Source organism: Rousettus aegyptiacus, unplaced genomic scaffold (assembly GCF_014176215.1).
Source record: "Rousettus aegyptiacus isolate mRouAeg1 unplaced genomic scaffold, mRouAeg1.p scaffold_m13_p_10, whole genome shotgun sequence".
Taxonomy (NCBI): Eukaryota; Metazoa; Chordata; class Mammalia; order Chiroptera; family Pteropodidae; genus Rousettus; species Rousettus aegyptiacus.
Window position 1 is genome coordinate 74,585,437 of NW_023416285.1, and position 27,757 is coordinate 74,613,193.

The 27,757-nt window shown below is 40.6% G+C and overlaps 1 protein-coding gene and 1 long non-coding RNA gene across 2 annotated transcripts; one reads left to right on the forward strand and one right to left on the reverse strand.

The window, feature by feature from the left end:
• Window positions 1-11,951: 11,951 nt before the first annotated feature.
• On the reverse strand, window positions 11,952-15,828 carry FZD8 (frizzled class receptor 8). Its single transcript, XM_016134980.2, has one exon. It carries the CDS (start codon window positions 15,060-15,062, stop codon window positions 13,008-13,010), a length of 2,055 nt encoding a protein of 684 aa, XP_015990466.1. The 5' UTR covers window positions 15,063-15,828; the 3' UTR covers window positions 11,952-13,007.
• Window positions 15,829-15,950: 122 nt separating this feature from the next.
• On the forward strand, window positions 15,951-27,101 carry LOC107505122. The gene is made up of 3 exons (XR_001595635.2): window positions 15,951-18,177; window positions 19,180-19,258; window positions 21,533-27,101. It is a non-coding gene; the product is annotated as an uncharacterized LOC107505122 (long non-coding RNA).
• Window positions 27,102-27,757: the final 656 nt, after the last annotated feature.

A 27,757-nucleotide genomic window follows, 5' to 3' on the forward strand; every position in this document is an offset into this window, starting at 1 on the left:
TATAGGCAGTTGCGCCATATGAAATAAAGAGTATTATTAGAAAGGGCCAGCAAACTCTTCAACTTCTTTACCCAAAATCCACTAGCATGCAAGGGCTCTGTTATTTATGCCTTTTGAAAATGACCTGTTTGTTTTACTTACTGCCACTGTCAGCTTCTCATTTTTCTTTAAAAGTGTACATGGTGAAGAAAGCATAGGCAAAATGCTTCATGAGATTAGTTTGGCAATGATTTTTAGATATGACACCAAAAGCACAGACAGCAAAAACAAATATAATAAGTGGGACTAAATCATTATTAAGAACTTTTGTACATCACAAGATATAATCAATATGAGTGTAAAGGGAACCTATGAAATGGGAGAAAATATTTGCAAATCATACATCTGACAAAAGGTTAAAATCAAGAATATATACAGAACTCCTACAACACAACAATAAAAAATCAAATAACCCGATTAAAAAACGGGTAAAGTGTATACTGTCATACCACTATGAACCTGCCCAACCTCGGAAGCTAAGCAAGGTTAGGCCTGGTTAGTGCTTGGATAGGAGCTAGCCTAGGAATACTGGGTGCTATAGGCTTAAATATATGTATATAGGCAAATGGCTTGAGTAGACATTTCCGCAAAGATGATGTGTAAATGGTGGTCAACAAGCATATGAAAAGATGCTTGACCTCAGTAATCATCAGAGAAATGCAAATTAAAATCAATGAGATAGATATCACAAACCCATTAGGATGGCTACTACAAAAACATAACAAAACAAAACAAAACCCAGAAAATAAAATGGTGAGAATGTGGAAAAATCAGAAAGCTTTGTGCAATTTGGTGAAATTGGTGAAATTGTAAATGGTGCAATCGCTATATAAAATAGTATGGAAATTCTTTTTAAAATTAAAAATAGAACTACCATATCCAACAATCTCATTTCTGGATATTATTAAAAGTAATTGAAAACAGAGTCTCAACAAGACCCTGTTTACACACCATGTTCATAACAGCATTATTCACAGTAGCTAAGAGGTGGAAGAAACCCACTTCTTTGGTAGATAAATGAATAAACAAAATGTGGTATATATATATATCCACTAGAGTATTATTCAACCTTTAAAAAGGAGGAAATTTTCTTACATGCTTACGACATGGATGAACATTGAGGACATTACCTTAAATAAAATAAACCAGTTATAAAAAGACAAATATGGATGATTCCACTTATATGAGGCACCTAGAGTAGACAAATTTATAGAAACAGATAGTGGTTACCAGGAACTAGGAGGAGGGGAAAATGGGAGTTGTTTAGTCTGCAGAATTTCAGTATCGCAAGATGAAAAAGTTATGGAAATCTGTTTCACAATAATGTGAATATACTTAACACTACAAAAATGCACATTTAAAAACTGGTAACATGGTAAAGTTTATGTTACATTTTTTTTTTATCACAATGAAAAATAAACAAAAGAAAAAATGCACGTGGAAACATCTTTACAATAAAACAAGCTCTTCAATGACAGTAGCTGACTCTTACTGCTCCCAGGCAGGTGCCATTCAATGCATTTTATCTGTATTAGAATTTAAACCTTGCAACAACTCCTATGAAGTAGGCACTATTCTCGTTTCCATTTTATGGAGGAGGAAACTGAGAAAGACAGAAGCTGAGTCATTTGCCAAAGATCATACATGAGTGATCTTATGCCCTGGGGTCCATAGTCATTGTTCTTAACCTCTCAGTTTTACTGGCTTTCTGCAGCTTACTGGAGTTCTCTAAGTTAATCAGGTAAAAATGGTGTTCATTATAAGATATTTTCCGGAATGATTAAATTGAGTTATTAGCTTCTTTTTGTTTCCATTAAGTATAGTCAAGAAGTGCGCTTTAACGGTATTAAGCAGAACTTATATCCCTTTCATGGGTTTGACCTTCTGCTTAGATTCTTTCTTACAGAATTATAGTAAGGTGTACTAGTTAAGATCTAAAATTGAGTTTGTTACATAGACTCAGGAAAACCTCAGAGTTTACTAGTGGAACTGCACTTCACTATCTCGGTCTTCTTTCAGGGTACCCAAACAAAGAGTAGATTTCGGTACTGAATAAATTCTAAATGTATTCTAAAACTTGAGCCAGTTCTAGTATTAGGTAAGATAAGTATCAAATTCCTTTTCTTAAGGGTGAAAAATTCTCAAAGGGCCAACTTTTGCTTCCATTGTTTAATGTTAAACAGGGTGTAGTTCTAGGAGATATTCTGTGCGAAGATATGCTAATGTTAAGGGCATAGTTATCCTGTGTAAAGATATGTTAACGGTCAGCCTCTGCTTCTGTAAACCTGCTTGCTTGCTAGAGGGGGTTTTGGGGCTTTTTAAGCTATTCTTTCTAGAGGCTCGGGGCTGATTCTCTAGTGGGGAGAGTCAGTTGCCGGCCGGCTAATAAAGGCTCATAATTAATCTCATTTGGTTCCGTGGGTCTTAAATTTGATCGCGCCACAACATTTGGAGGCCCCAGCAGGATTCTTCCCTAAAAGAAAAGGGGAGCATCTCCAAGACCCATGGCCCCAGTCGATCCGAGCGAGGCTTGGCCGCGTTCAGGGCGTAGCCACTGAGAGACATTCCTCAGCCCCAGACGCTGGACAATCTCAGTCCAGGAGGCCAGAGGATAAATTCCACTAAGAATTGGTCATGAGCCACCTGAATCAGTCTCACCGGTGAGTACGTCTAAGTCTCGGCTTAGACCTGTTCCTGTCTGTGGGCCTTCTGGTCCAGTCTCACTGGTGAGTTTGTCTAAGAGTCCTCTTAGACCTGTTCCTATCTGTGAGCCCTAAGAACTAGTGGAAGGCTGGACGTGGCACAACTTCCCTAGTACGGTCAGGTCTGAAACGTCAGATCCTGTCTGCCGGTAAGACTCTAAGAGTCGTTCTAGATAGGCCGCCAGCGATTCATTCTTGGCCTGGATGAATTCACTTACCTTAGAAAGGTTAGTAGACTTTCTGGTGGCAGACCGGAGGCCCTGGAGCAGAAGCTGGCGATACCTATCAAGAGCCTCCTTACCTTGTTCGATGTGGGGGTCCCAAGGTGGACAGATGTACGGGAGGACATGTTGAATACGAGCTGGTTCTGTAGTAGGCTATCCGTTTGGCTCTAACACAGCCTTAGCGCTCTCCCGCAGGATCTGCTCCCTTTCTTCTGAAGTGAATAAAACCTGCAAGAGCTGCTGGCAGTCATCCCAGGTGGGCTGATGAGTGAAGAAAATAGTCTCTAAAGGAGAGATTAGTCTCTGTGGTTTTTCTGAGAAAGAAGGGTTTTTATGTTTCTAGTTACACAGATCTTTCCTGTTATCTGAAATTCCAATTTTAATATCAAGACCACGTATTCACTCAAATCATAGCTATCTAATTATTGTAATAGTTTTATAGTCATGGCTCAAATCAGAACCATGCCCTTTGCTTCTTCTCTATAAGCCCTTTGTTTCTGAACGGTCAGATCCATTCTTGATATTCATGACATACCAATAATTTATAATAACTGAAATTATGACTGAAAGACAAATTTCTAGGAACTTTTTACTATTTCCAAAACACTTGTATTAGTAACATGTATTCATAAAAATGCAACCTAAAGAAGGTTAAGCATCATTTAATACTTGACAATGCTTCATATAATTTAATATATTAAATAGATTGAATTTAGCTTAACATTTCTCTTTTACAAAGTGACAGACTAAACCTTCGAGATTTTTTAGGTGCCCTCTGGGAAGTCTCAAAATTATTTTGAGATAAAATAAAAGATCTCATTTAGGTTTTATGTTGGGAAATTTGTCATAATGTCACAAGTTTTGATCACTTGATTAAATAGGATCACAGGTCACTATGAAACAATACTTAGTTATCTATTTAACCAAAGTGATAATAAAGATTTCAAAGGTAAATGTGACTATATAAAAAACTTAGCACTCTTAATGTTAAGAAGACTCAATTTTTTAATAAAGACTATAAAGCACAATAAATTATCTTGATAACATATAGAGTCTTTGTTTCCTAAGTGTATTGGTCACAGGTAAAGAAAAATCTTTTACAATCTCTTATTAGGAACAGACCAATAATCCAAAAACTCCAGTTTTGTGTCAATACACTGTTGATATTAAAGTTCATTTAAAACCTTATGATAAATACATTTAACTTTAGCCAACTTGACTGTATAAAAACAAGATTTTCTCTTTCTCTTTTCCTTTACAACTTCTTATGTTCACTTATGTTCTTCTCCTTTATTTTCTTCTCAGGATTTCTCTTCACAAACCTTCTACCATTTTTCTCATTCCTTCAGTTTGCCTCTTCTCATTCACTTGGAAATAACCATTTTAAGACAAACACCTTTCCTTCAATCCCCTTCAAAATAAATCTCCATACTTTATACCTTCTTTTGTGCCTCAAACAACCTTTAAATAACCTGAAACTATTTTAGGACAAAATTACTCTCCTTTTTCTTAAAAACACATCCTTTATATCTCAAAACACATCTCATTTTTCTTACATACTTTGCGTACAGAATTTTTTCCTTTACTTGTATTCATCCTAGTAATTCATTTACATATACTAGAATTCAAAACTCTTAGTAGCCTTAATTCCTAGAGAAAACAATGAAGTAGGCAATTGTAAACTGTTTTATATATCAGCATTCAATAAATTAGCAAATTTATGAATATATCAATCTTATAATTTTTAAAGGCATTTATTTTTTATAATAGAATTTATCAAAAATTGTAAAAGTATGGTAAAAGAATATATTTACTAACACATTCTGTAATAAGAGTCTGAAAGTAGATAAATTTATGTTTCAGTATATTTTTCTTATTTGGAAATGTTCTAGAGAGTCAATGAATACCTATCATTAGATTTAACTAAGTATTTTGCCAAAAAAAAATTTTGGAAACTATTTTTAAACATAAAGACTCATTTATAAGCTTTTAGGTTGAATTTATAATTTTATAATTTTAAACAACTAGTAAAAATAGCATAAACTTATTTGACCAATAAACACAGGTAAAATAAAATTGTGTGTCTGACAACCCGAAGACGCACCCATCCCCACTCAACCTACAACATTAAACTGTCTTTATTACCAAAGATTATCTCAGATCATGTAGACTTGATAAAACAAAACAAAACATTTGGATTAGTTTCTATTTTTCTGACAATTTTAGGAAGACTTAATTTATCTATTAAGTGTTTATCTCTCTCCAAACCAGCCAAAGCAGAGCTCTTCTACAAATCCACTTTTCCATAAATATAAACTCCAACCCAAATTGAAGAACCAGTTAGAAAGGAGACTACACTCTGTGAACCTTGTAATCAAATTCACATTCAGTTACTCTCTAGACTCAAACCTCCAACAAAAATGCACAACCATCTCTCCACTATCCCTCAATGACATCTTCGCTTCCAATCTCTACTTACACAACCATTTTCCTACTGCTCTTCCCTGCTCTAATCTAAAATATAAAGAAGGTTTATTTTTACAGGCCCCTATTAGCTTTTTAACTCGTGTATTTTCAATATTAAAAACGAACTCACTTCTATCACTGGGTAAATTATTTAAACTCTTTGTACCTCAGTTTCTTCATCTGAAAGGCTGTTTGCAGGTCGAGTGACCCCTCTGATGGCCACCCTGTTAACCGGCAGAACCTCTGGAGATCGAAGAGGGTGATGTGAGATCCATAACCTTGGGCCTGCCATCTGAAGTCTTTGAAATTACTGAGGACACTGCAGAGGAGTGGATCTGGAAGAAGTCTGACCCATGGCGGTCAGAACAGTGGTGAAAGAAAATATGATACCTGTTAAAGTTAAAAAGTTAGAGCAAGGGCCACATGCTGTCCCCAGGACCAGCCCCGCGGGGCAGCAGCAGCTAAACTGAGAAAGAAAAGAATAGACCTATAAGGAAAAGAAGGATAAAAATATATAACATTCAGAGAGACCATAATTTCAAAAACAGACACCAAAGAGACAGAGATGACAGACCAACACGAGACAGGTGGCGACAAAACCAACCAACCAACCAAGGGTCAGGATCTGACGTCTCAGTCCTGACCAGACTAGGGAAGTTATGCTGCATCCAGCCTTCCACTAGTTCTTTAGGGCTCAACCTACCAACCAACCAGAGACCCAAAAACCTGAATATCTATAGTGCAGTCTTATTCACCGGTGAAGCTGCTCCAAGTGCCCAATTGTTACAGATTTGAACTTTTGTCTACCTGCCCTCCTGGGCAAGTCCGCCTGGCATCCAGGGCTGAGGAAGTCACTCAGCGGCCGTCCCCTGGACGGGGCAGGTCTCACCCAAGGTGGCTGGGGTTGTGGGTCTTAAGAGATCTCTCCTGGAGAGATCTCACTGGGACCTCCAAATGTGGCGCAATCAAATTTAAGACCCACGGAGCCAATTGAGATGAATTGTGAGCCTCCATTAGCCGGCAACTGACTCTCCCCACTAGAGAATCAGCCCTAAGCTTTCAGAGGAGGTCGCTTATAAAGCCTACAATTACATTAAACAAGCAAGCAGGTTTACAGAAGCAGGAGTTAGCCATTAGCATATTTTTGCACAGGATAACTACACCCTTAACATAGCCTATCTTTGCACAGGATAACTCCTAGAACTATACCCTGGTTAAACATTAAATAAGCAAGCAGAAATTGGCCATTTGAAACCCCCCCCACCCTCACCCCCGCCTCCCCTAACAACTTTGAAAGATATAGGTACTGACATATATTCAGGATCTCAGCAGATCTGCTTCCTGGACAATGGAACAGACCACCTGGTCTTGAAAAGTCATGCCCATAGCAAGTCACTATAGGATGAGCTTTCATTTCAAGCTGAGTTGGTTTCAGTAAATGAACATTTACTAAACAAAAAGAAAATTTTTAATATCTTTACTATTTAATACATCAACATTATAGGTTAGTCTTAGGTTCATAGGTTGGATTTACTTTCTAGTTTAATAGAATAGTACTCTGTGTACCCAGTTATTTGTTATTTCTTTACAAGTGAAAGAAAAAGCAGGGTTATCCGAAACGGCTCTGTGTAGTGAGTGAGACCTTCATTTCAAAATAACAAAGCATGAATTTTTCCCTCTGGACCAGATGAGGGCACTCCTGTCCTCTCAAATATTTACTTAAGGAGACAAAATGAAAAAAATATATCACTTCCATTTAAATCAGTCAAGTTGGATGACAATAGCTAGTTTGCTTAATTAATTTTTATTTGTATTATTGTTCCATTTTAGATCATAACACCACCTTCAATTACATGCACTGGTTTTCAGTTCTGGCTACACATGAGAATCATCGCATGAGTAGTTTTAGAAAACTTTGAATCCTCAGATTCCATTCCCAGAAATTCTGTCAATTGGTCTAGGGTGCTGCCAGGGCACTGGTATTTTTAAGAATCACCTGAAGTGCTTATGCATAGGTAGGAATGAGAACTACTGCCAGGGTGTTAGTTAATTAGAAATGATTTGTGAGGGGATAAACACTGAATATTGTTTTTCTAATTTAAACTAGTGTATGGTTCACCTGTTTAAGGTACTATAAATAGGTATTCTGAATAATGGTTCTACCCAAAGCTGGGAAAGCCATTAAAACTTGGTCATTCAGTTAAAATTTACCTTAATTTTGCTCTTTCCCTGGGTAGTTCTCATTTACTTCCATCCTTCTCTGGCCACCATTTCCCATTTTCAGGTACCACCCATTTCCTCAGGTCATTTCCTAAGACCCGTGGTGTAAATCAGTGGAGCTAATGTCCATTGGAGCTAATGTCTTTCGGGTTTGTTCTCTCATTCTAAAGATTTCTGTGATGCTCCCCTTGGATTCTGTAGGTACTGCATGCTGTGTCCTGCTCCCTGTCCTTCTGGCTACACATGAGAATCATCTTTGCCCAGTAGCTCTTCCTCCCTAGCCATGACCAGATGTTTCCACTTCTAGCCCCTCTCCCCAGTATAAACTCTAGCTATTAGCAACAGAGTCCTTTCATTCCTCCAGGTCGCTCTAGCTCCTCACTAAGCTAGTAGACAGACTCTGTATCCTTGGGCCTTTTGAATCAACTAGAAAAATGTTAGCTATGCCAGTGACTGTATTTCCATAAGTGCAGGCAGCAGAGAGTAAGCCAGCCACAGGCCTGATAGGCAAAGCTTTCCAGAGTTAGCTGGCAGCCTCTGAGACTGTGTTCGGATGTTCCTGGGTAGGGCATTACCAACTACGGAGAAATCTGTATTCTGGTGTGATTCTGGAACTAGGTAGACATAGCCCTGGTCAGCTGAGATTCAGGGATAAATGCACATAGTGGTGGCTGAAGGGATTTACACAGACAGCAAGGAAGCGGGAAAGGCAGAAGTAGGAGTTACAAGTAGGATTAGTGGTTTCCAGGCCCTGCCCTGCCCCTGACTTTATGACCTTTAGCAAGTCCAGTCCTCTTTGGCCTTCAAGTAGGGCTAACCTGTGTGTGCTAAACACTTGGGGATCTCGTTAAAATACAGCATCTGATTCAGTGAGCAAGACCTGAGAGCCTACATTTCTATTACACTCCTAGGTCTTGCCTCTGCTACTTATCTATGGAGTAGCAAGATTCTCGATGCCTCCTGGGATCTTTGTCTTTAAAATTCTATGACTGTGGTAGGTGACTTCTAAGATCTTCTTTAGTCTGCATCCCCTTCACCAGTTCTTCCTCCTTCCCTCCCATCTCCACCAGCCATCTGACCTCAGGAACAAGAAGTCTTCTTTAACACACACTAGTTAAAGGCTTGGTCTTCCCATGCTGCTATGCTATGAACATCTTCCTCTCACAGGACTCAAGTATTCCACAGCAGATGCTTACCCTCTCTTCCCTTTGGTTGACCTCAATTAAAGCAGTTTCTCTTCCTCAGTGTGTTTCCACAAACTGAGGAATAGCCTGCATCCCACCGATCCAAAAGCATTCATGTGTAGCACTTACGAGTGCCTTTTGGACTCAGCAAATGGACTTCTATGTGAGAAGTTGTAAAGTAATAATAAACAAGCAACTACATGCCCCCTCAGACTCATGATTCATTCTTTCCTCATTCGAAGGTGTGGTGGATCTTTGGTAAGCAGCCCAATCTTTAAATAAAAGTAACTCAGAAAATATATATATATATATTTAAATATAGACCTTTGAATTTCAGTACAGTCTAATTATATTTTTAGCATAATGCTTACGTCCAGGATTTAATTCAATTAAGGTCTGCAGGGACCTCAAACTGATGAAGTTTAAGGATTCTCTTCTTGAAAGAATCAAAGAATTCAAAATTATGAATACAAATGCTTGCAGGCCCTATGGATGGTGTCTGTACGTGGGAGATCAGCACTGTGAGGCTCAGTATTTTCAAATGAATTGAATGAAAGAAGCTGTCCGCGGTTATGAAACCTTGTGGTACCACAAGGTGGCAGTACAGCATCAAGTGCGGAAAGCGGGTCGCTACACCTGTGGTTTGCAGTCTCAACGGAATGTTTGCTCCTATACTTTAAATTGCATCTTGTGCTCTGCAACTGCTTTTGTCTCTTTGTGTGATTTTTTTTCTTTTGGCAAGATAATCTGGTTTCCTGCCCCCAAACTCTGAAGGATTTACAGAAACCTGCAACACCTGAACACAAGTTAAAATATAATGGTGAGTTCATTCCCCCTTCTGTTTTATAGTGCTTTCCAAATTACATTTATTATAAAGGAAAGAGAAAGTGTTTCGCATAACTTTTCCTACAAGTAATTTTAATAAGCTTTGGCTTTACTAATGGTTTTAACCATATTAGACTTTATATTTATCTTCTAGTACACAGTAACCACACCCCCTTTTCATCCCCCATATTCGACAAGATTTTCAAAAACTCACACTTGTTCCATATAGTAATTAAGGACACACATGTATAGCACAGAGAGGGTGTTCTGGCAAGGGACCCATTCATTTATGTAATGCAAATGGCTAAATATGCTTCCTCCCTTTTCTCATCCCCAAATTAATTTTTAATTCTATTAATAGATATAATTTGGGTATTGGCAACTTTTCGATTCAAGGTTTAGCTTTAAAGGCAAAGAACCAGCACTTGTGTTTTAATATCAGTCTCTAAAATCAGTCTTTAGTGATTATAGGTGCAGGTCTTTTTACTGAGAGCTGTCCCCAGAATGTCAATAGGGTTTTCTGTTTATTAAGTTTGGTTATATTAAGTATACTTATAGCCATTTAATAAGTTTGGCATTTTCCAAGGATATACTGAATAACTTAATAAAGGGGGAAAAAAGCTTCAAAGCTACTTTAGAAAAGCTACATGCTAATGAGTGACTTAGCTCTCTCCATCTCACATATTAAAGAATATAGGAATGTCCTCAAATCCTACTACATAACTGAAAATATAACGTCTATGGCTTATTTAGGTGTACTACATTCACCATGTAGGTTAGATGCAGGGCACTTATTGAAACCTAAGTTACAAAACCATAATTCTTTAATAAAAAAACTTCTGGGAGGTGAAAATTTTACACTGCTTCTGACTTTTGAAAAAATCAACATGATAGTTAAGGTGGGTGTTATTACTTAATTTCAACAGTCCAATTAATAAAAGAATGACTCTGGAAAGGGTTTGCAAACTGTTTTACCTAGAAACTCTTCTTAAAAGCCTCTCACGTGAGAAAGATGAGCCAGGGAAGTAGTTTCCATCCTACTAAAAAAAAATAAAGTACTAAATATTCTTATTTTTAAGAGTAAAGGGAACAAACATCTTAGCCGGCTGCAGAAAACAAGTTCCCCAACCCCACTGTTTGCTGTCCCCATCATTAGCAGGGCAGTTGCCCATTTCTTATCTTGATTGACAGGTTAATAAGGGACCTGGGGCTATCTTTTCAGTATGAACACACAACCTTACCAATTACTTTTAAATTATTGCTAATCTGTCAGAAAATAACAAGCATAAGGAATAAAAGTATCTAAAAAAAAAAAGAAAAAGAAAAAGAAATGTCTGTTGACGAAGCTTTTACTTCTGGTTCTTTAAAAGCTTCAGTTCAGAAAACTTACCAGAATTCAGTCAATAGAACTTGGGCACCAGGAATTTTTTTTTTAAGAAAAATTTGTACTTTATAATAGTTCATTGGTTCAATTAGGAGCAAAAAAGAAGAGAGTTTTGTAATGCAATTGTCCAGCAAAGGAAAACGCTTTAAATTGGGGGATTATGTGCGCAGACCACCTGTAGGGCATTCAGAGCTTTTTTATAATGCTTCAACCCATGCCTAGCTGCCTGCAGGCTGGCTAACAATGCCAGGAAAAGCTGTTTAAAAGGCTGAGCGCACTTGTGCCTCTGGTCTTCACTAACTGTTACAAGTCTTCCTCTCCATCACTCTCTCTCCTTTTTAGAGTAAAAGTCCCACATCCCTTTAATGGAAGAACTTTAAGGCTCCACGGTGGCCAATTGGTCTGCGCCAAGAGGAGCCGGGCAGCAGGGAAAGAAACTTCAGACTATACAGGACATTTGGAGAGGAGAAAAGATCAAAGTTTTTCAAACTCAAAAGACCAAGTTCCCTACAGATTAACCCTATTCATTTAGCTTCTCTTAAAGGAATGATGTGCTGGGCCACTGGGCAGACAGGTAAAAAGTTCAACAATTGCCAAAGCATTCTTCTGCTAATTCAACAGCCTTCTGCTCAAATAAATTAGCTTAGTCTTGACAGAGGAACAATAGCTTTTTCTCTAGTTAAAGAAGCACATTTGATATACACAAGCCTGGAAGGTTATTAAGATGTTAACCCATTAGTTTAATCCATTGAAGACTCCTGCTCCACTATCAGATTGTCAAGTGATTTATACTGTAAAGTGTGATCGATAGTTTAAAACACTAATCTCTACACTTCAGCAGTGTGTGCAGTCACCGGAAACCCAGGTACTTTCTCTGAGAAAGAAATAGATGGGGGGGAGGGAGTGGGGGTTGGTTGAAGCTTTTAGTGACATACAAGATAAATAACAAGGCCTGAGTGTAATTACTTCCTTGCAAAAGTTCCACTTACACTAAGGTGAGTGTTGTTATCCATGGATCAAAAAAGGGCTACTATTAAAAACACCGTATTTTTGGAAGGTGCAAAAACTCAGTTTTGATTTCAGTTCAACAATGATATTTACTTTGCTAATAATTTAAGAACTAGAGTTTAACAGGTCATTTTCTCCATGCCTAAGGTCAGTGTACAAAGAGTAAGAATCCAGAAAATGCCCCCTTTCCCAGCAGGTCCTTAGCAAGCACTTTAAAGGTAACTTAGAATTCTGAGGCAGGGGGTGAGGGCAATGTTTAAATCGTTTATCAAAAGTCATTTTATTGACAAAATAGAATAGTTATATTTGTTCTTACAGGCGTGGCCTCTAAACTTTTTACAAAAAAATGTACAGACTGTGTATATCTTTGGATATGTACATATTTTACAATTTTTACAATTTCACAAATAATTATATAAATACATCCTTTAATGTAAGAAACCCGTATTAACTTGGGGTGTATAATTAAGACATTTCTTGTTTGTTTATTTAAGGCATTTGCCTGGTCATTAAGAATACCCAAACTGTGCAATCCTGTTAGGTCGCGACCATCCCCCCTCTACAATATGTAAGGAGTAAGAATTTACCTAAGAGAAAAATAGGTTTCTCAGGTGACATCTGTAGGTCTGGCTTTAAGCAAGGGCTCCAAACCATGGGTTGGGAAACACTGGACTCTCCTTGAGTCCAACCTCCTCTGCCAATAGAAAGTAACGCCTGGCGGGAGGAGCTCCTCGCAAATCAATGGAGAAAAGGGGGATGGGTCTGGGAGCAGTCAATGCCAGGTACTTCTAAAAGAGTCATTTAAGTCCCAGCTAATGGATACCATTAAGAGTTCATTATCATGCTAATAGCAGTCAACAGGGTGAAGGGGTGGGAACCTCAGCCGTCTTTGTCCCTTCACAGGCACTTGGCCTCCTCGCACCCCCCATCCCTTCCGGTGCCCCCTCCCTTTCGCTCAGACCTGGGACAATGGCATTTGCTTTGGGTAAGACACAGAGCTGGCCGTGCCAGACCGCCACGTCAAACCGGTGCTGACGTCGCTGTAGAGTGAGCCCGCCCCTCCGCCCGGCCCGCCGCACCCCCCGGGACCCCCACTCCCGCCGCCCCCGGGTCCGCCGGTGTCACTCACACCCGCGCCGCCGCCCACCGCGGCGCCCTTGCTGGCCCAGCAGCAGCGGGTGCACAGGGCCCTCCAAGACTCGAGCGTCTTGCCTGACCAGACCCACACGCCTGAGGTGATGCCCACGACCAGGCACATGAAATACTTGAGCATGAAGACAGCATAGTCAGGCCGGCGCGCCTGGTCCGGCTGCAGGTCCCGCAGACAAGGGCAGTTGTGCGTGGCCTCCCAACGCGGGCGGTTGTGCTGCTCGTAGAAGAGGCAGGCGACCACGACGGCGGCGGGCACTGTGTAGAGCACTGTGAAGAGGCCCAGGCGGATCATGAGCTTCTCCAGCTTGTGCGTCTTGGTGGGGCCTCCCTGCTGCTTGATGACTGAGCGGATGCGAAAGAGTGACACGAAGCCAGCCAGTAGGAACATGGTGCCGATGAAGAGGTAGATAACCAGCGGCGCCAGCACAAAGCCGCGCAGGTTGTCGAGACTCTGGTTGCCCACGTAGCAGATGCCTGCCACCGGGTCTCCATCCACGGAGCTGAGCGCCAGCACGGCGATGGACTTGACACTGGGCACGAGCCACGCAGCCAGGTGGAAGTATTGTGAGTAGCCAGCAATGGCTTCGTTGCCCCATTTCATGCCAGCCGCCAAGAACCACGTGAGCGATAGGATCACCCACCAGATGGAGCTGGCCATGCCGAAGAAGTAGACAAGCAGGAAGACCACGGTGCACAGAGCGGGCCCCGTAGTCTCGTAGCGCACGTGCTGCTCCACGGCGCCCAGCTCTTCGTACTCACCGCGCCCACCTGGGCCGCCCGCGCCCGCCGCACCTGCGCCCGCCGCCGCGCCGCCTGCGCCGCCCGCGTCGCCCGCTCCTGCCGCGCCACCACTACACGCCACCTTCTCGTGGCCCGCCACCAGGCGTACCAGGTAGCCGACTGACACGAAGAGGTAGCAGGCTGAGAGGAAGATGATAGGCCGCTCTGGGTACTTGAAGCGCTCCATGTCGATGAGGAAGGTGGACACAGTGGCGAAGGTGGACACAAAGCAGAGCACAGACCACAGTCCGATCCAGAAGACGGTGAAGGCCCGCTCGTCCTGGCTGAAGAAGGGATTGTGGCAGGGCAGCGCGCAGTTGGCGATCTGGCCGGTCTTCACGCGGTTATAGAGCGGGTGTCGCTCGCTGGACACGCTCACCATGGGCGCGCGGCACTGGCAGCCAGGCTCACAGGGCGCCGCGCCTCCGCCAGGGGGCCGTGCCTTCCCGCCGCCGCGCGTAGGGGGCGCCGCCGCGTCCCCGCCACCCCCGCCCCTGCCTCGGGACGGGGGCCTAGCCCCGGGCGGGCGGCCGTGGCCGCTGCCGGAGGGCGGCTGTTCGCCGGGAGGTGGCGGCGGCAGGCGTCGCGGCTGGCTGGGCGCAGCCGTGGTGAGGTCGGTGCGGTTGTAGTCCATGCATAGCGTGTCGGGGTTGCCCTGTTCTGGCAGCCGGTCGCAGCGCATGCGGTCCGGCCAGGCGAAGCCGTACTGGCGCATGAGGGGCGCACATCCGGCCTTGGCGCGCTCGCACACTGAACGGCAGGGAGGCAAGGGCTTCTTGTAGTCCTCCAGGCAGATGGGAGTGTACATGCTGCACAAGAAGAACTTGAGGTCAGGCGAGCACTGGATCTCCACCAGCGGCCAGAACTGGTGCACCTCCAAGCCCGCCTCGTCCTGCGTGTCGTGGTTGAACTGGTTGGGCATGTAGGTGTAGTTGTAGCCGATGCCCTTGCACAGTGGCACGGTGATCTCTTGGCATGCCAACTCCTTGGTCGAGGCGGCCGCAGCACCGCTGGAGCGCTGCAGCAGCGCCAAGGCGGCCAGCAACGAGGTCACTTCCAACAGGTAACCCCACTCCATGCTGCGTGCCCTCGCCTTCCAGGCAACGAGCCGAGGAGCACCAGGGAATCCGGCAAAAGAGCCGGAGAACGGGAGAACGGGTGCCCTATTGGTCTCTCTTGCTTCTCCCAGGAGGGAGGTCTGCCGATAACCTAGTCCCTCCTCGGGACACGTCCACACGGCGCGGTCCGCCGCACCTCCCTCCTGCCGCTCCGTGGAGCTGAAGGTGGCTGCAGGAGTGCGCCACAGTCCCCGAGGGTCTGCCTTGCCGAGATCAGCCTTCGCCGAGCAGAGTGGCTGGATGCCGCCTCATCATCCTTCACTTACTCTCGTTCTCTCCCGCGCGCCGGGCCAATTCTCCGCGCGGCGCCGGTGACTTGGCTGAGCGCAGAGGGCGGCGGCGCAGCAAGTTTCCTTTTGGGCCGCGGCGCGCAGTCAAGATGGCTGGGCCAGGCCGCTGCCGCTCCGGGTCAGCCCCTGCGGTCTCCTTTCGGCCCCTGGGGGCTCATGCTCGCTCCCAAAGCAGCGCTGCTGCTTCCAGAGCTGGGGACCTGCCTCTTCGAGGCCGCTGCCCTTTCTCCCCGGCGTTGGTCCGTGGGTCGGGTAAAAGTCCGCGCCGCGCTCCAGCCAGCAATCAGCGAGGTCTCGAAGGCAGTCCCCACCGCTCTAGACACGCAGAACCAAATCCAGACCGATAGGCGGAGCAGACACCTGAGCAGCGCGGCCCGCGCCCACCACCACCTCCTCCTTGGCGGGAGCTGCGCCCTTCACCCAACTTCACCGCTGCGGCCCCGCTTGCGTCTCGGCCGGCTCATGAATATTTATATGGCACGGACTTGGTGTCCGCCCTCGGCAGGGCGCGCCAATCGCCAGGAACGGGGCGGAGTCTCCGCGCTCCCAAGGCTCGGCCTTCCTTAAGGGGGTCCGAGAGTCCACACCGCCATGCTTGCTGTCTGCGGCTGGAGTTTCGATAACCTTGGGATTGACCGCAAAAAAAAGGAGCTTTTGCCATAACGGTCTCGACGGCGCTCAGTGCGCCTGAAGACTTGGTTTCATTTCCGAATCTGTACTTGGAGACTGGGGTCGAGGTATTTAAACAGCACGCGCTTTCCTAGACGCGTTTCAAACAAGTCAAATACCTGCTTACGACTCTCTCGGTTATCTGTCGGCGATAGGGGCCCGCTCTGTTCTGTGAGCCTAGGCCAGGCGCTGCGGGAGACCCAGGAATGGTGCCCTTCTTGAGGTCCTCAGAATGATGGCCTTTGAGGCTTTGATATGTGGGAGGATTGGAATGAAAGCAGTTTATTCTAGATGGTGGGGTTGGACTGGGGACAGTCCGGGAGGAGGTGTCCCTGCGCCCAGCCGTGGACATGTGAAAGGTGCGGGGCACAGCGGCACGTCTCAAGGTTCTCCTGCCTCCGCCGAGTGATCTGGGTGATAGTACATATCTCGAAGCGAGTCTGATAATTAAGTGAGAGAAAATATATAAGGCATCTGGGACCGTGTGCTTCCTTAAGAAAAACAAATCCCTTTCTCCTTGAAAGAAAAAAAAAAAAAGGAAAGAAGCTTATAAATAGGACAGACTGGAAGCTGCGGCTGGATTCTCTATCCGCCTTGTGCTTTTGGAAGATACGTAAGTCTATCCAAAGTTCACGTGTTTTTTCCAGAGCCTTCTCTACGGTGGCAGGCGGTGCTGCGCCTCGGCGTGGACACGCGGACACGTCTTCATGAACTTGCAAGCTGCGGAGCGGAACCTAGGCTGTTTTTGCAGCCTCTTGGGACGCAGCCAACCAGCGTTACCCGCGCCAGCTCCAAGACCACCTTAAGACGCGCGGGGAGGGAGTGAGGGGCCGACGGCCTGGCAGGTTCATTTACGCTTGTTAGGACATCCCAGGGGGTTGTCTTCCTCCTAGAATGGAGTGTTTATTTTTTAATTGATGTGCTGTTTCATTTATCGCTTGTATGGAACTCATGCTGGGGCTGTAATTACTGTAATCTCAGGAACAAGCATTTCAGTTAGCCAGGAGGGTGGCAAAGTAGGTTCTCTCTTCTTTCCCCTCCCCCTTCTCTTTTTGCTCGTTCTGTGTCAAGAATTTTGCTATTTGTAGTTTCACATTAGGAATGAGGAATGAGTAGGGCTAGAGAACCAAAGTTGTTGAGGATGTGGGAACTGAAGAAGCAGGTACATTTGAGGCCATTTCCCTTTTTTGGAGGTGGTGATGATGGTAGTTGGTGGTCATCTTTTTTGAAAAAAAAGACTCGTCGTGGAACAGGACTAATGTACATTTGTATATTGCTTGAGCTAATGGAATCTGTGTCTTCCTCCAGTCTTCTCCAGTTTAGCAACCTCATTTTGAACATATTCTAAACAAGCAGAACCACCGCTTCCCCACCTACCCTGGTTTTTGGCAAGTCCCCCCCACCCCCACACGAATTCTAGGCATATTAACCAGGCTGTAGTTATGCTTCCAATTGACTTTTCTCTTTTTGAAAACTGGTCTAGTTAGAACCTCTTTATACTGAAAAACACTTCCCACTTTTGTTTGGGAAAAACCAAACTTCATAGGAATTAGAAATTCAAAGGCTTCAGAAATATTAGCTGATTCATCAGAAAACTGTTCTCTATTCAAAAATGCAAAGACTTGGCCTTTACTTGGCCTTTTTATAGATTCCTTTCCCTACTTCTAATCGGAATTCCTTATTATGGTTTATTAAATGTAGAAAGTCACCTATTCCTTTTGTTGGTATCCAGTTAATAGAGGCCTATTCTCCAGAACATTGAACAGCAGAATAAAGACTTTCCTGTAGTTAAAGTTCTGAACACAGTTGTGAAGGCAAATCACCCTTTTAAGGCCCAGCCAAGGTGCTGAATCACCTGGACCACAGATGGGAGGGGCTGGTTTCCAAAAGCAGCACAGATGGTGAAAAGTTTCTACTGGTTTTCTTCAGCAGGGAAATGTCAAATAGCAAAGTTTAGAATTACACTATATAAATTTACTAGAATTAGGTAAAAACAAACTGACATTTGAAAATTGAGGCTGAAAATATTGGCTTTGGCTTTTAATTGACATTTAATTTTTTTTCTTTTTTTGAGACAAGATGAAAGCTTTGATGATGTGGAATGTGGAAATTTTTGGTAAGTATATTAAACTCGTAAGAGAAAATAGGCAGACAAAAGTTCAGAGCTTTTAAAAATCATGTTATAAATTATTTAGGGGATCTAATTGATTTATGTGATCATTTACATACATATCATTAAAAATTTATTTTTAATTGAGAGAATATGAGGATACCATTTAAAATTTACTATTAAATTAAATGACTACTTGGCAATCTTTGAGAGCAAAGAGATTTAAGAAGCCAATTAGTACATAAAATGTAATGATAGGTCAGCTAAAAGCAAACCAGAATGTTTATCAACATTGCCTGCTAAATAATGATTTTTTTTCCTTTTGTATGTAAAGGAGCTGTTTTTTTAAGGGAGGAGAAATAGCTTAGTAGTGACATAAATAATGTGAGAAACTTTCTAGAGGGATTTTTGAACAGATGTCTTGTTCCTGAATAGCCCACAAGCTTAATAATATAAACAGTTAAAGGCATGAATTTAACTCAGTGGAGGGTATCTTTTACAAAATATTGGATACCAAGTTAGGAGATTATCAACATATTATCAATCTAGAATTTAAGAAACTTTGGGGAAATTATATTTCAGTGGATTTTAATTTAAAAATCCAATATAAAACTCTTGACACAAGAATGGATCTAACATATACCAATAAAATGATATGTTCCAGAGATTAAAAAGAGAACTAAACTAATGAAATTTCTAAAGTGTTTTATAAAAAAACAATTGTTTCTCCTACAAGTTTATTTTCTTTCAGGGGAACAATCAAATACCATATTATTAGAGAATATAAAACTCTTATCAGGTAATATTGGGATTTCTTGGTGTTTTAAAATCTGTCTTTCAAAAAACTATGTCTTGAGTCACCTATTCCATAGCTGAAAGGGAGGGTAGAGGTTAATTGGTCTTACTTTAATTTATTAGAATTAAAATAAGTGAGATTATTTTTATGTTCTTCCATGTTAACACTAAATTCTAGTAAAGATCTTCCTCCTCCCCTATATTCATCACTAGGAAAAGGATCCTGTCAGAAGTATTCATTGCTGTGTCTGTTGTAACAAGGCCAAATTTTGAATGGATTGAGATAACTGAGGTAAATATGTGCCAATAGCTAAGAATCAGATTCTTTACATGCAGCAACCATTTTGGAAAATGACAGCTATATTGTCATTATTTAATTTTAAAATTATTTTTAAATATGTTCTAAAAGTCACTAATTGATTTTTTACCTTTCATTCAAAAGTGGAAAATTAACTAGATATTGAAACTCTTATGATATAGAATGCATTATGCATTAGTTTGGGAACTTTCAGGTGCAATAAAGACCTCCTGAGTAAAACTGGCTTAGCCAAGAAGGACACTTGATTAATCTCACGCATCGATCTCACATATCAATAAATCTAGAAGGAGGAAGGTCCACCACTAGTTCATAACATCATCCTAACTCAATGACGTTAGGCCCAATGGTCAGCTTGTAGTCTCTTGGCTTGTGTTTTGGTTACATGAGGCTTCCTGCTGCTAAATCATCACATTTGACAAGACAGTGACTAAGCAGGAAGAGTAGCAGGACCATCCCTTGTGTAGCTGTCCCTTCCCCCAAGGCCTTTGACTAACTTCTTCTTTGGTCATACTGGTCTGAACCTGTCACACCACTCTTAGCTGCAAGGGAGGCTGTGAAAGCAAGAATCTGACTTCAGTAGGCTGCTGGTGCCTGGTAAGAGCATAAGGAAACTTAAGTAGGAGAGACTGGCTATTAAGTAGACAAACAACAATCACCTACATTACTATTTGGAATTAACTTTCAAGCAATATAATTTAGCCAACATGCCTTGTTTTCCAGAGTACTTTGTTCAGGGTTATGAATTAAATATGATCTAGATGCAAGAAAATAATTTTTTTTCCTTTTGTAGTTCACATTGTACATTTCTCTGTACAGTTGGTATAAAAAAAATATCAAACAGCTTCCTGCTTGTTTTATTTAAATGTGTATAAATTGCACAGTGTAACTCCTTAGTTCCTTTTTGTGAAGCTCCTCCCCTCCCTTTCCTTTTTGAGACTTCTTTCAAAACATTAACACAATTCTGGAAATTTTGATTTCTTTTAAGTCTTATACCATTTAACTTTTAAAATATTGACAATATTAAATATAATGTAGGATAAGTGTATTGTTTGAATCCCATCTCTAAAAGGCTTATGGATCTGAAAGAACCTTTATTTCAAAAAATTTTGGGTGTAGGCAAGAGTTTTCTTCTGGTAACAAAAACTCAGCTTAAATGGTGATACAAAACAATATAATTTACATTAGTTATACAAATAATTATTATTAGGATGCAAAGGGCATGGAGGTGGTAGAATTGATAGTGGAATTTCTATTTTGTTTCTTTTTGACCAGATTCAGATAAACAGGTGTAATTTTTTTTTTCAAAGGTGACAGCACTTGATTTTTTTTTCTGGTAAGAGTCTTGCTAGCTCTTGGAAGGAAATGTATTTGTATAGGATTAACTTTGTAATTTATAATCTGTATAATTTGTGGTATAATTTATAAAGATAAAATAATAAAAATTTGGTACAATAATGTGGTGAGTTTATTGAAGTAATATCACAACACTAATATAAAATCCTGGTATGCTTTCTCAAAACACAGCCCGGTAGTGTTCAGTTTGAAAATTCTAGTCTAGAAAGTATTCACAATACACCATTAAGTAAAATAAAGCAGTATATATAACTATATGGTATGAGCCCAATTACATTATTATACATGCATTAAAAAAAAGACCAGAAGAAATTATTCAAAATATTACCTATAGTTATGTTTAAATTGAGTTAATTAGGTGTAATTTTTATTTTCTTTTTAAAATAATGATCTGAATTTTATACTTAGAAAATTATCTTAAAACAACCCTGGACTTATATTATTTTGTGCTTTTTTAATTTTATGTATTTTTTCTTTTCTCCTTTCATGGATCAAAATGACCTAAGAGAAAGGACCATGTCTTAGTTACTTCGTTTTCCCCACACAGATTCTATATCATATGTGAACATATGCTGTCCAAATACATTGTAACTAATTCATAGATCGACTTCTTGTCCACTTTATCTTGGCTTGGTTTCTCTAATCCTAGTACTTCAGAGCTATCCTTCTGATTAAGAATCTGTGGTCTTGAATGAGAGAGGAGGAAGAACGGTTGTTTTTGGAGGGCCACAGAATCATCATTAGAGGTGTGCCTTATCTGTTCTGGGTACGATATCCAATTTTATCCCACGCAGATCCAGACTGTTGTCCATGACATTAGATCATCACCATAGTATTATAGAGTGATATACCGATATACCAAACTATATGAACAATTCTTTTTACTGGTTATAGGTAAAGTAAAAGTTACTGAAGATGATTGTGTGCAGAGGTGGATCAGGCAGCCCTGGGGGAACTACAGCTCGGTTATTTGCTCGCAATGTGGATAAGTAACCTACAAAATATCTGAGCGCTTCACTTCTGTGTGCTTAAAGTATGGAGTGATAAATATGAGAGTCCCTCATAGGTAAGTGAGGTTAAGATGAGTTAAAAGCTAAAAGGCACAGACCACAATGTTTAGACATTTATACATAAATTGAGATTCATAAGAGTTCACTCTTAATGTACAGAGTGATAAGAAATGTATCTATGACCATAAAAATTACCATGTAATGATGTTATCCTGTTCTTTCACTTAAAATTTTTTTAATGGTAGAAAGATCTCTTTGGCATCTCACTTATAAATTAAATACATATTTATTTGCTACCAATCGTTCTGGTTACTGTTGATGCATAACAGTGACCCTAAAACTTGGTGGCTTAAAACAATCATTTTATTTTGCTCACAATTTTGAGGGTCAGGAATTTAGGAGGGGTTCATCTAGGCAGATCTCGTTTGGGATCTCTCCCATAGTCTGAAGGACTGTAGTTATCTGTAGGCTTGGCAATGATCAAGCTGGCCAACTCACATGGCAGCCAGTTGATGCTGGCTGTCTACTGTAGCACTTCCATGTGTCCTTTCCAGTGTGGTAGCTTCAGAGTAGTTGGTCTTCGTACATGGTGGGGGATTCTAAAGAGTGATGAGCATCTCGAAAACCAGGTTATAACTGTATGACTTTTTTTTTTTTTTTTTTTTTTTTTTTTACTTAGCCACCGATTTGCACAGCACTGTTTCTAATTTACTCTGTTTGTTGAAACTGTAAAAGTCAGCTTAGAGTCAAGGGTAGGGACACGGACCTTCCTCCAAATGAAAGGAATAGGAAACATTTTGGAGGCTGTATTCTAAAACTGCTATACCAACTAAGTGCCAGGTCCTATGTTAAAAGTTAGGGCAAAAAGATGAATAAGACAATGTATTGGTCAGGGTTTTCCAGAGAAAAAGAATGAGTGGAATATATGATTTATTATGATGAATTGGTTCATGCAATTGCAAAGGCTGAGAAGTCTCACAATCTGCCATCTGCAACCTGGAGACTCAGGAAGGCCAGAGATATAGGTGAGTCAAAGTCTGACAGCCTGAGAACCAGGGGAGCTGATGGTATAATTCCCAGTCTGAGGGCAGAAGACTGAGGTCTCAGTTCAAATAGGTAGAGAGGGAGCAAATTCTCCCTTCCTTTGACATTTGTTTTGTTCATGCCCTTTGACTTTTGTTTTGTTCATGCCCTCAATGGGTTGGTTGATGCCCACTTACACTGGGGAGAGCGATATGCTTTACTGAGTCCACTGAGTTGAATGTTAATCTCACCCAGGAACAGCCTCAGATATACCCAGAAACAATGGTTAGCCAAATATCTGGGCAACCTATCAACTTGATCTAGTCAAGTTGACATGACAAATTATCCATCACAGACATTATCTCTTATAGGGAATTTATGTAGGACAGAAATCAAGGCAGATTCACAACTACAATGCCGTTCAGTAGAAATATTTACAAGACACACAGAAATAATATTAGAGAACAACATAAATGTGCCTAAAAGAGCTGAGAAAGGCCTCACAGAGATTTTTGAAGACTGGTCAGGAGTTTGCTAACTTGAGGATAAACAAATATTCTAAGAATGTGACAAAGCATTTACAAATCACTAAGATGAAATTGCCTTTGCATTTGTTATATTGTTCATGGAACAGCAAAAACTTTCCTTGAACAAACATTTTTATTTGTATTCAATCAGTTGATACAATTTGCACCTTTGACAAGGTTAAATTTGGATCTATAGAATTCAGTATTTGTTACTATGTTCTCAGGTTCCAGTAAAAGGATGATCACCTAAAGTGGCCCAGAAGATACATTGTCTTACATTACCCAGAATCTGGAGGTGGGATGGCAAAGTTGGTGAATTCTGTGATTCCAGGGCACTATACAGGCTCAGGTTCTGTCCATCTTTTTTCTCTGTCAACCTCAGTATGTTGATTTACTTTCCCCTCGTGATTCCAAAGGTTACCAATGGAGGCTCACATCTTCATCCACCAATAACAAGAGGCAGAAAGAGGAACATTCTTCTCGCTGGGTCTCTCTTTAAGAGCTGAGAAAGCTTTCCTGGAACTGACTTCCTTTTACTTCTCATGGGGCAAATTGAGGAACAGGCCACATTACTGAGTCTTGGCCTGGCAGAAGAGGGATTACTTTTACAAAATTGTGGCTTTGTCAAGAGTGTCTGCTTGAAACTCAGGGCTTGTTAGAACACATAGTCAGAGGCCAACATCTCTTTGAGTTGAAGTCCTGCTGCCCAAGGTCAGATGCTGTCTAGCCTAGAAGTTGTTGAAGAAGATTCTTATGCTTTTTGTGTGTTACATCAGCAAAGCTCGAGTCCTTTCTCCTCTCCTCCTCCTTTCCCCTTAATTGCATGCAGATGGGATCTATTAAGGTTCCAGTTATTTATTTCACTAGAGCAATGTCTAAGAGTATAGTATACTTCAGCTTTCAGAAATTTAGTTGCCTCTCAGGCCTATCAGCCAGGTTGTAGAGCAACTTGTCTGGCCCAAAAAGCTGGGTGGTTTGTAGTGTTTGTATACATCCCTGTCTCACCACACTCTCTGCAGGGTATTTACTTGGAGGAACACCTCACTAAACAGCGGGGAGGCATGACTATTAAGGACTGCCAAAGATGAAAATTTATTATTTCTTACCTGTGTGGTTTCCAGAGCCTTGTGAGGCTGAGTAAGGAACACCCTCCAATAACCTGCAGAGAACATGGAGTCCAGGGTAACCATGTGGTGTTTCTTTCTGTGGATATGGCCAACTCCCTACAACTAGTGTCCCCCATGAAAGTACTCAAGTTTCCTTGTTCTTTATCTTTCCTCCAGAATTTAGGCCTTTTTTCACTTTTTGTACATTATTCCTATCTTTACATAACTCATAATTCTCAGGAAAGTATTTGTGCCATAATGACCAATATTGTTTCTGTATTGATTTTGGTAATTACCTTTCTTACGTAGGTGATAGTCAAGAGGCTCCTTGCTTCCTAAATTTTGTGTACAAACCTTTTAATAGAAGGTGATTGCTGGACATGTTAAAATAGGGTTTTCTACCAAGAGATTCCTCTGTCCCACTCAAGGGGAACAAGATTCACCTTGGTGGCTTTTAAAGTTCACATTTTCCCCTCTCCCACCCCTATTTTCAAGTTTTTGCTTCGGTAAGCAACTGTCACTTTTGAGAGAGAATCTTTTCTTCAGATATATGGGCTTTATCATGTTCTGCTATTTTAGGGGTTAAAAGGAAGGATTCTTTTTGTAACTTGTTGGTCTATTGTGCTCTTCACTATTAAATCATTATATTTTCCAGCAGGATCCATGTGGTTTCTGCACTCCTATTTCCAAAAATATGTCTATTTCTCTATCCACTATGACAATGACATCATTTCTTTATTTTATGATGTCTTTGGTCTTTTCCTTCAGTCTTAAAATAAATAGAACAGAAAAATTCACTTTATGTTTTATCTGTCAAAAATCTGAAAGGATTTATTTTCTATTAGGATTTTATTGGAGTTTGGTTGCCTAGTGGTAATAAAATACCAAGATTTCTGCTGGAAGGTAATCATTGAAATTATACATCCTGATTTTTTTTTTTTTGATCAGCATAAAAAATGTAGGTGTGAGTGAGTAAATGAATCCTAACCTATAATTTGTAATTGCAGACCGATGAGTGTGTGCCTTGTTCCTAAATCCTTCAAATGAGTAATAAAAACTGCACTTAAAAAATGAAGTTTGGACTCTGTGCTAATAAAGAATAGTCACTTCACTTAAGAATAGGAGTGACCAGAATAAGGATGGAGAGATCTGTATTACATTGGTAATATATTGGAAGGTAGTGAGAGGAGACTGAATGGGAACAGTTGCAGGAAAATAATGTTAGCTATCATTTATAGCATGCTTTGATGTGCGAGGCTCTGGGCTTGACCTTTATTATTATTATTATTATTATTATTATTATTATTATTATTATTTAAGATGCTTGGCAACTAGTAACAGTTAACCCTACTCAAACTGGTTCATGCAAGGTGGAAATTTATTATCTCACATAACAGGAAATATAGAAATAGGGTTAGTTGCCAGGTTTGTTGATACAGATTTTCAAAAATAGTAAGTATTTAGCTTATTTCTGTTTCTATGTCCTGCTTCAATTAGGGTGTTGGCAGTGGTGACCTCAGTGTCAAAAGATGGCTGTAGCAGTTCTAGACTTCATACCCAGAGATAACATCCAAATGAGGTATAATAAAACAACAAACAATATTGGGTCTTTTTCATTCCTTTTCTCTTTTCCAGAAGTCTCTTGGAAGACTTTATTGGCTCTATTGGGCTGAATTCCCATTCCTAAACTAATCATTGGTAAAAGGAATGGGGTTATCATAATTGGCTTAAAGAAATCAGGTCACCCCATCTTCTAGAGATAGGAATTATTTCCTCTTTCTCCAAAATACCTGGCTATGTATAAGAGGGTGAAAATCTGAATAAAATTATAAGGAAGAAAGAAGAAAAGTTAAGATAAATGTTGGCCGGGCAACCAATATTCTGCTATACAACTGTACTTGTGGGGCTCATTCCAGTACCACATATTTTATGTATCTTGATGTTTTAAAACAGGAAATCCTTTCTTCCAAGCAAATCTTACACTAAACTGCAATATATAAACAGATAAAAATGTGTAAATTCCAATGATGAAATAAACAAAAAAATTAATTAAAAATCCCAATGAAGCTATTTTAATAAAAACAAAAATTTGAAAATATCAATTATGGATTATAATTGTGGTATCATATGCACACATAAATTTGGAAAAAGACCAGTGCTGATCTGTACCTTTCCTAAACAAAGAACGTATCATAAGAACTTTAGGTTTATCCACAGGAAAGACCAAAGCAGCTTCATTCCTAGTGCTTCACATAAATGTAGATCTCATAGTATAATAACTGTGTTGAGAGTTTTCAATTAGATACATAATTTGGGGGAGTGTCTTCCCCCATTATGATATTCCATTCTATGTGAAACATGTACACTGGCATAGCAGTGTTGGCTGTTCCCTATCTGCTCACTCGCTCCTCCTCCTCCTTATTTAGCTATAATCTTGGAGGCCTTGAGTATGCGTTGCCTAGCCACACCTTCTCTTCTCTCTCTGTTATCCCTCTGGCAAGCTCTGTTGACACAGAGAGAGACCTGCCTCTCCCCAGAACTGCCAGTGACCTAGAGTAAGTTTTCTCTGTGTTGGGTTTTAGTATTAGCAAACAGCCCATAAATAAAAGCCACATTTTCTAATATCAGCTTTGTTTATTATACAAGCTGTATTTTATCCCCCATCAGCTAGCTGCCTCATATCTTATTTTTCAATTGTTTTATAATCCAAAGAATAATATAGTTTTTACTTATTCCCCCACAATCCTGTCACAATGCTTTGGTTTGCTTGTTTTTCTATAAATACACACACCCACACACATACATAGATAGATAGATAGATAGATAGATATCTATCTATCCACACACATATGCACATGTATATCCATGCATATACGTGTGCATATGTATATATATATATAATATTTTGTACCCATCAGACACCATATATAGTTATTACAATATTATTGAATATATTCCATATGCTGAATTTATATTCCCATGACTATTTTGTAACTGCCAATTTGTACTACTTCAATTTTTACAGTTTTTATATTTTTATTTTTTATTATAGTTGACTTAAATATTATTTTTAAGGTATATAACAGTGATTACACATTTATTTAATTTATGAAGTGATCACCCCAAAAAATCCAGTACCAATCTGACACCATATGTAGTTATTACATCACTGCCTACTGTATTTCTCATGCTGTATTCTACATCCCCATGACTATTTTCTAACTACCAATTTGCACCTCTTAATCACCTTCCCCTTTCACCCATCCCTCAACTCCTTTAATCCTGCAACCATCAAAATGCTGTCTGTATCTGTAAGTCTGTTCCTATTGTTTGTTTGTTTATACTGTCCTCTAGATTCCATGTAAAATTTGTCTTTCTCTGTCTTACTCCACTTAACCTTCTAGGTCCATCCATATTGTTGCAGATGTCAAGATTTTATTCTTTTGTTATGGC

Coding starts and splice junctions, on each gene's coding strand:
- FZD8 (XM_016134980.2), bottom strand. CDS start 15,062: ATGGAGTGGGGTTACCTGTTGGAAGTGACCTCGTTGCTGGCCGCCTTG.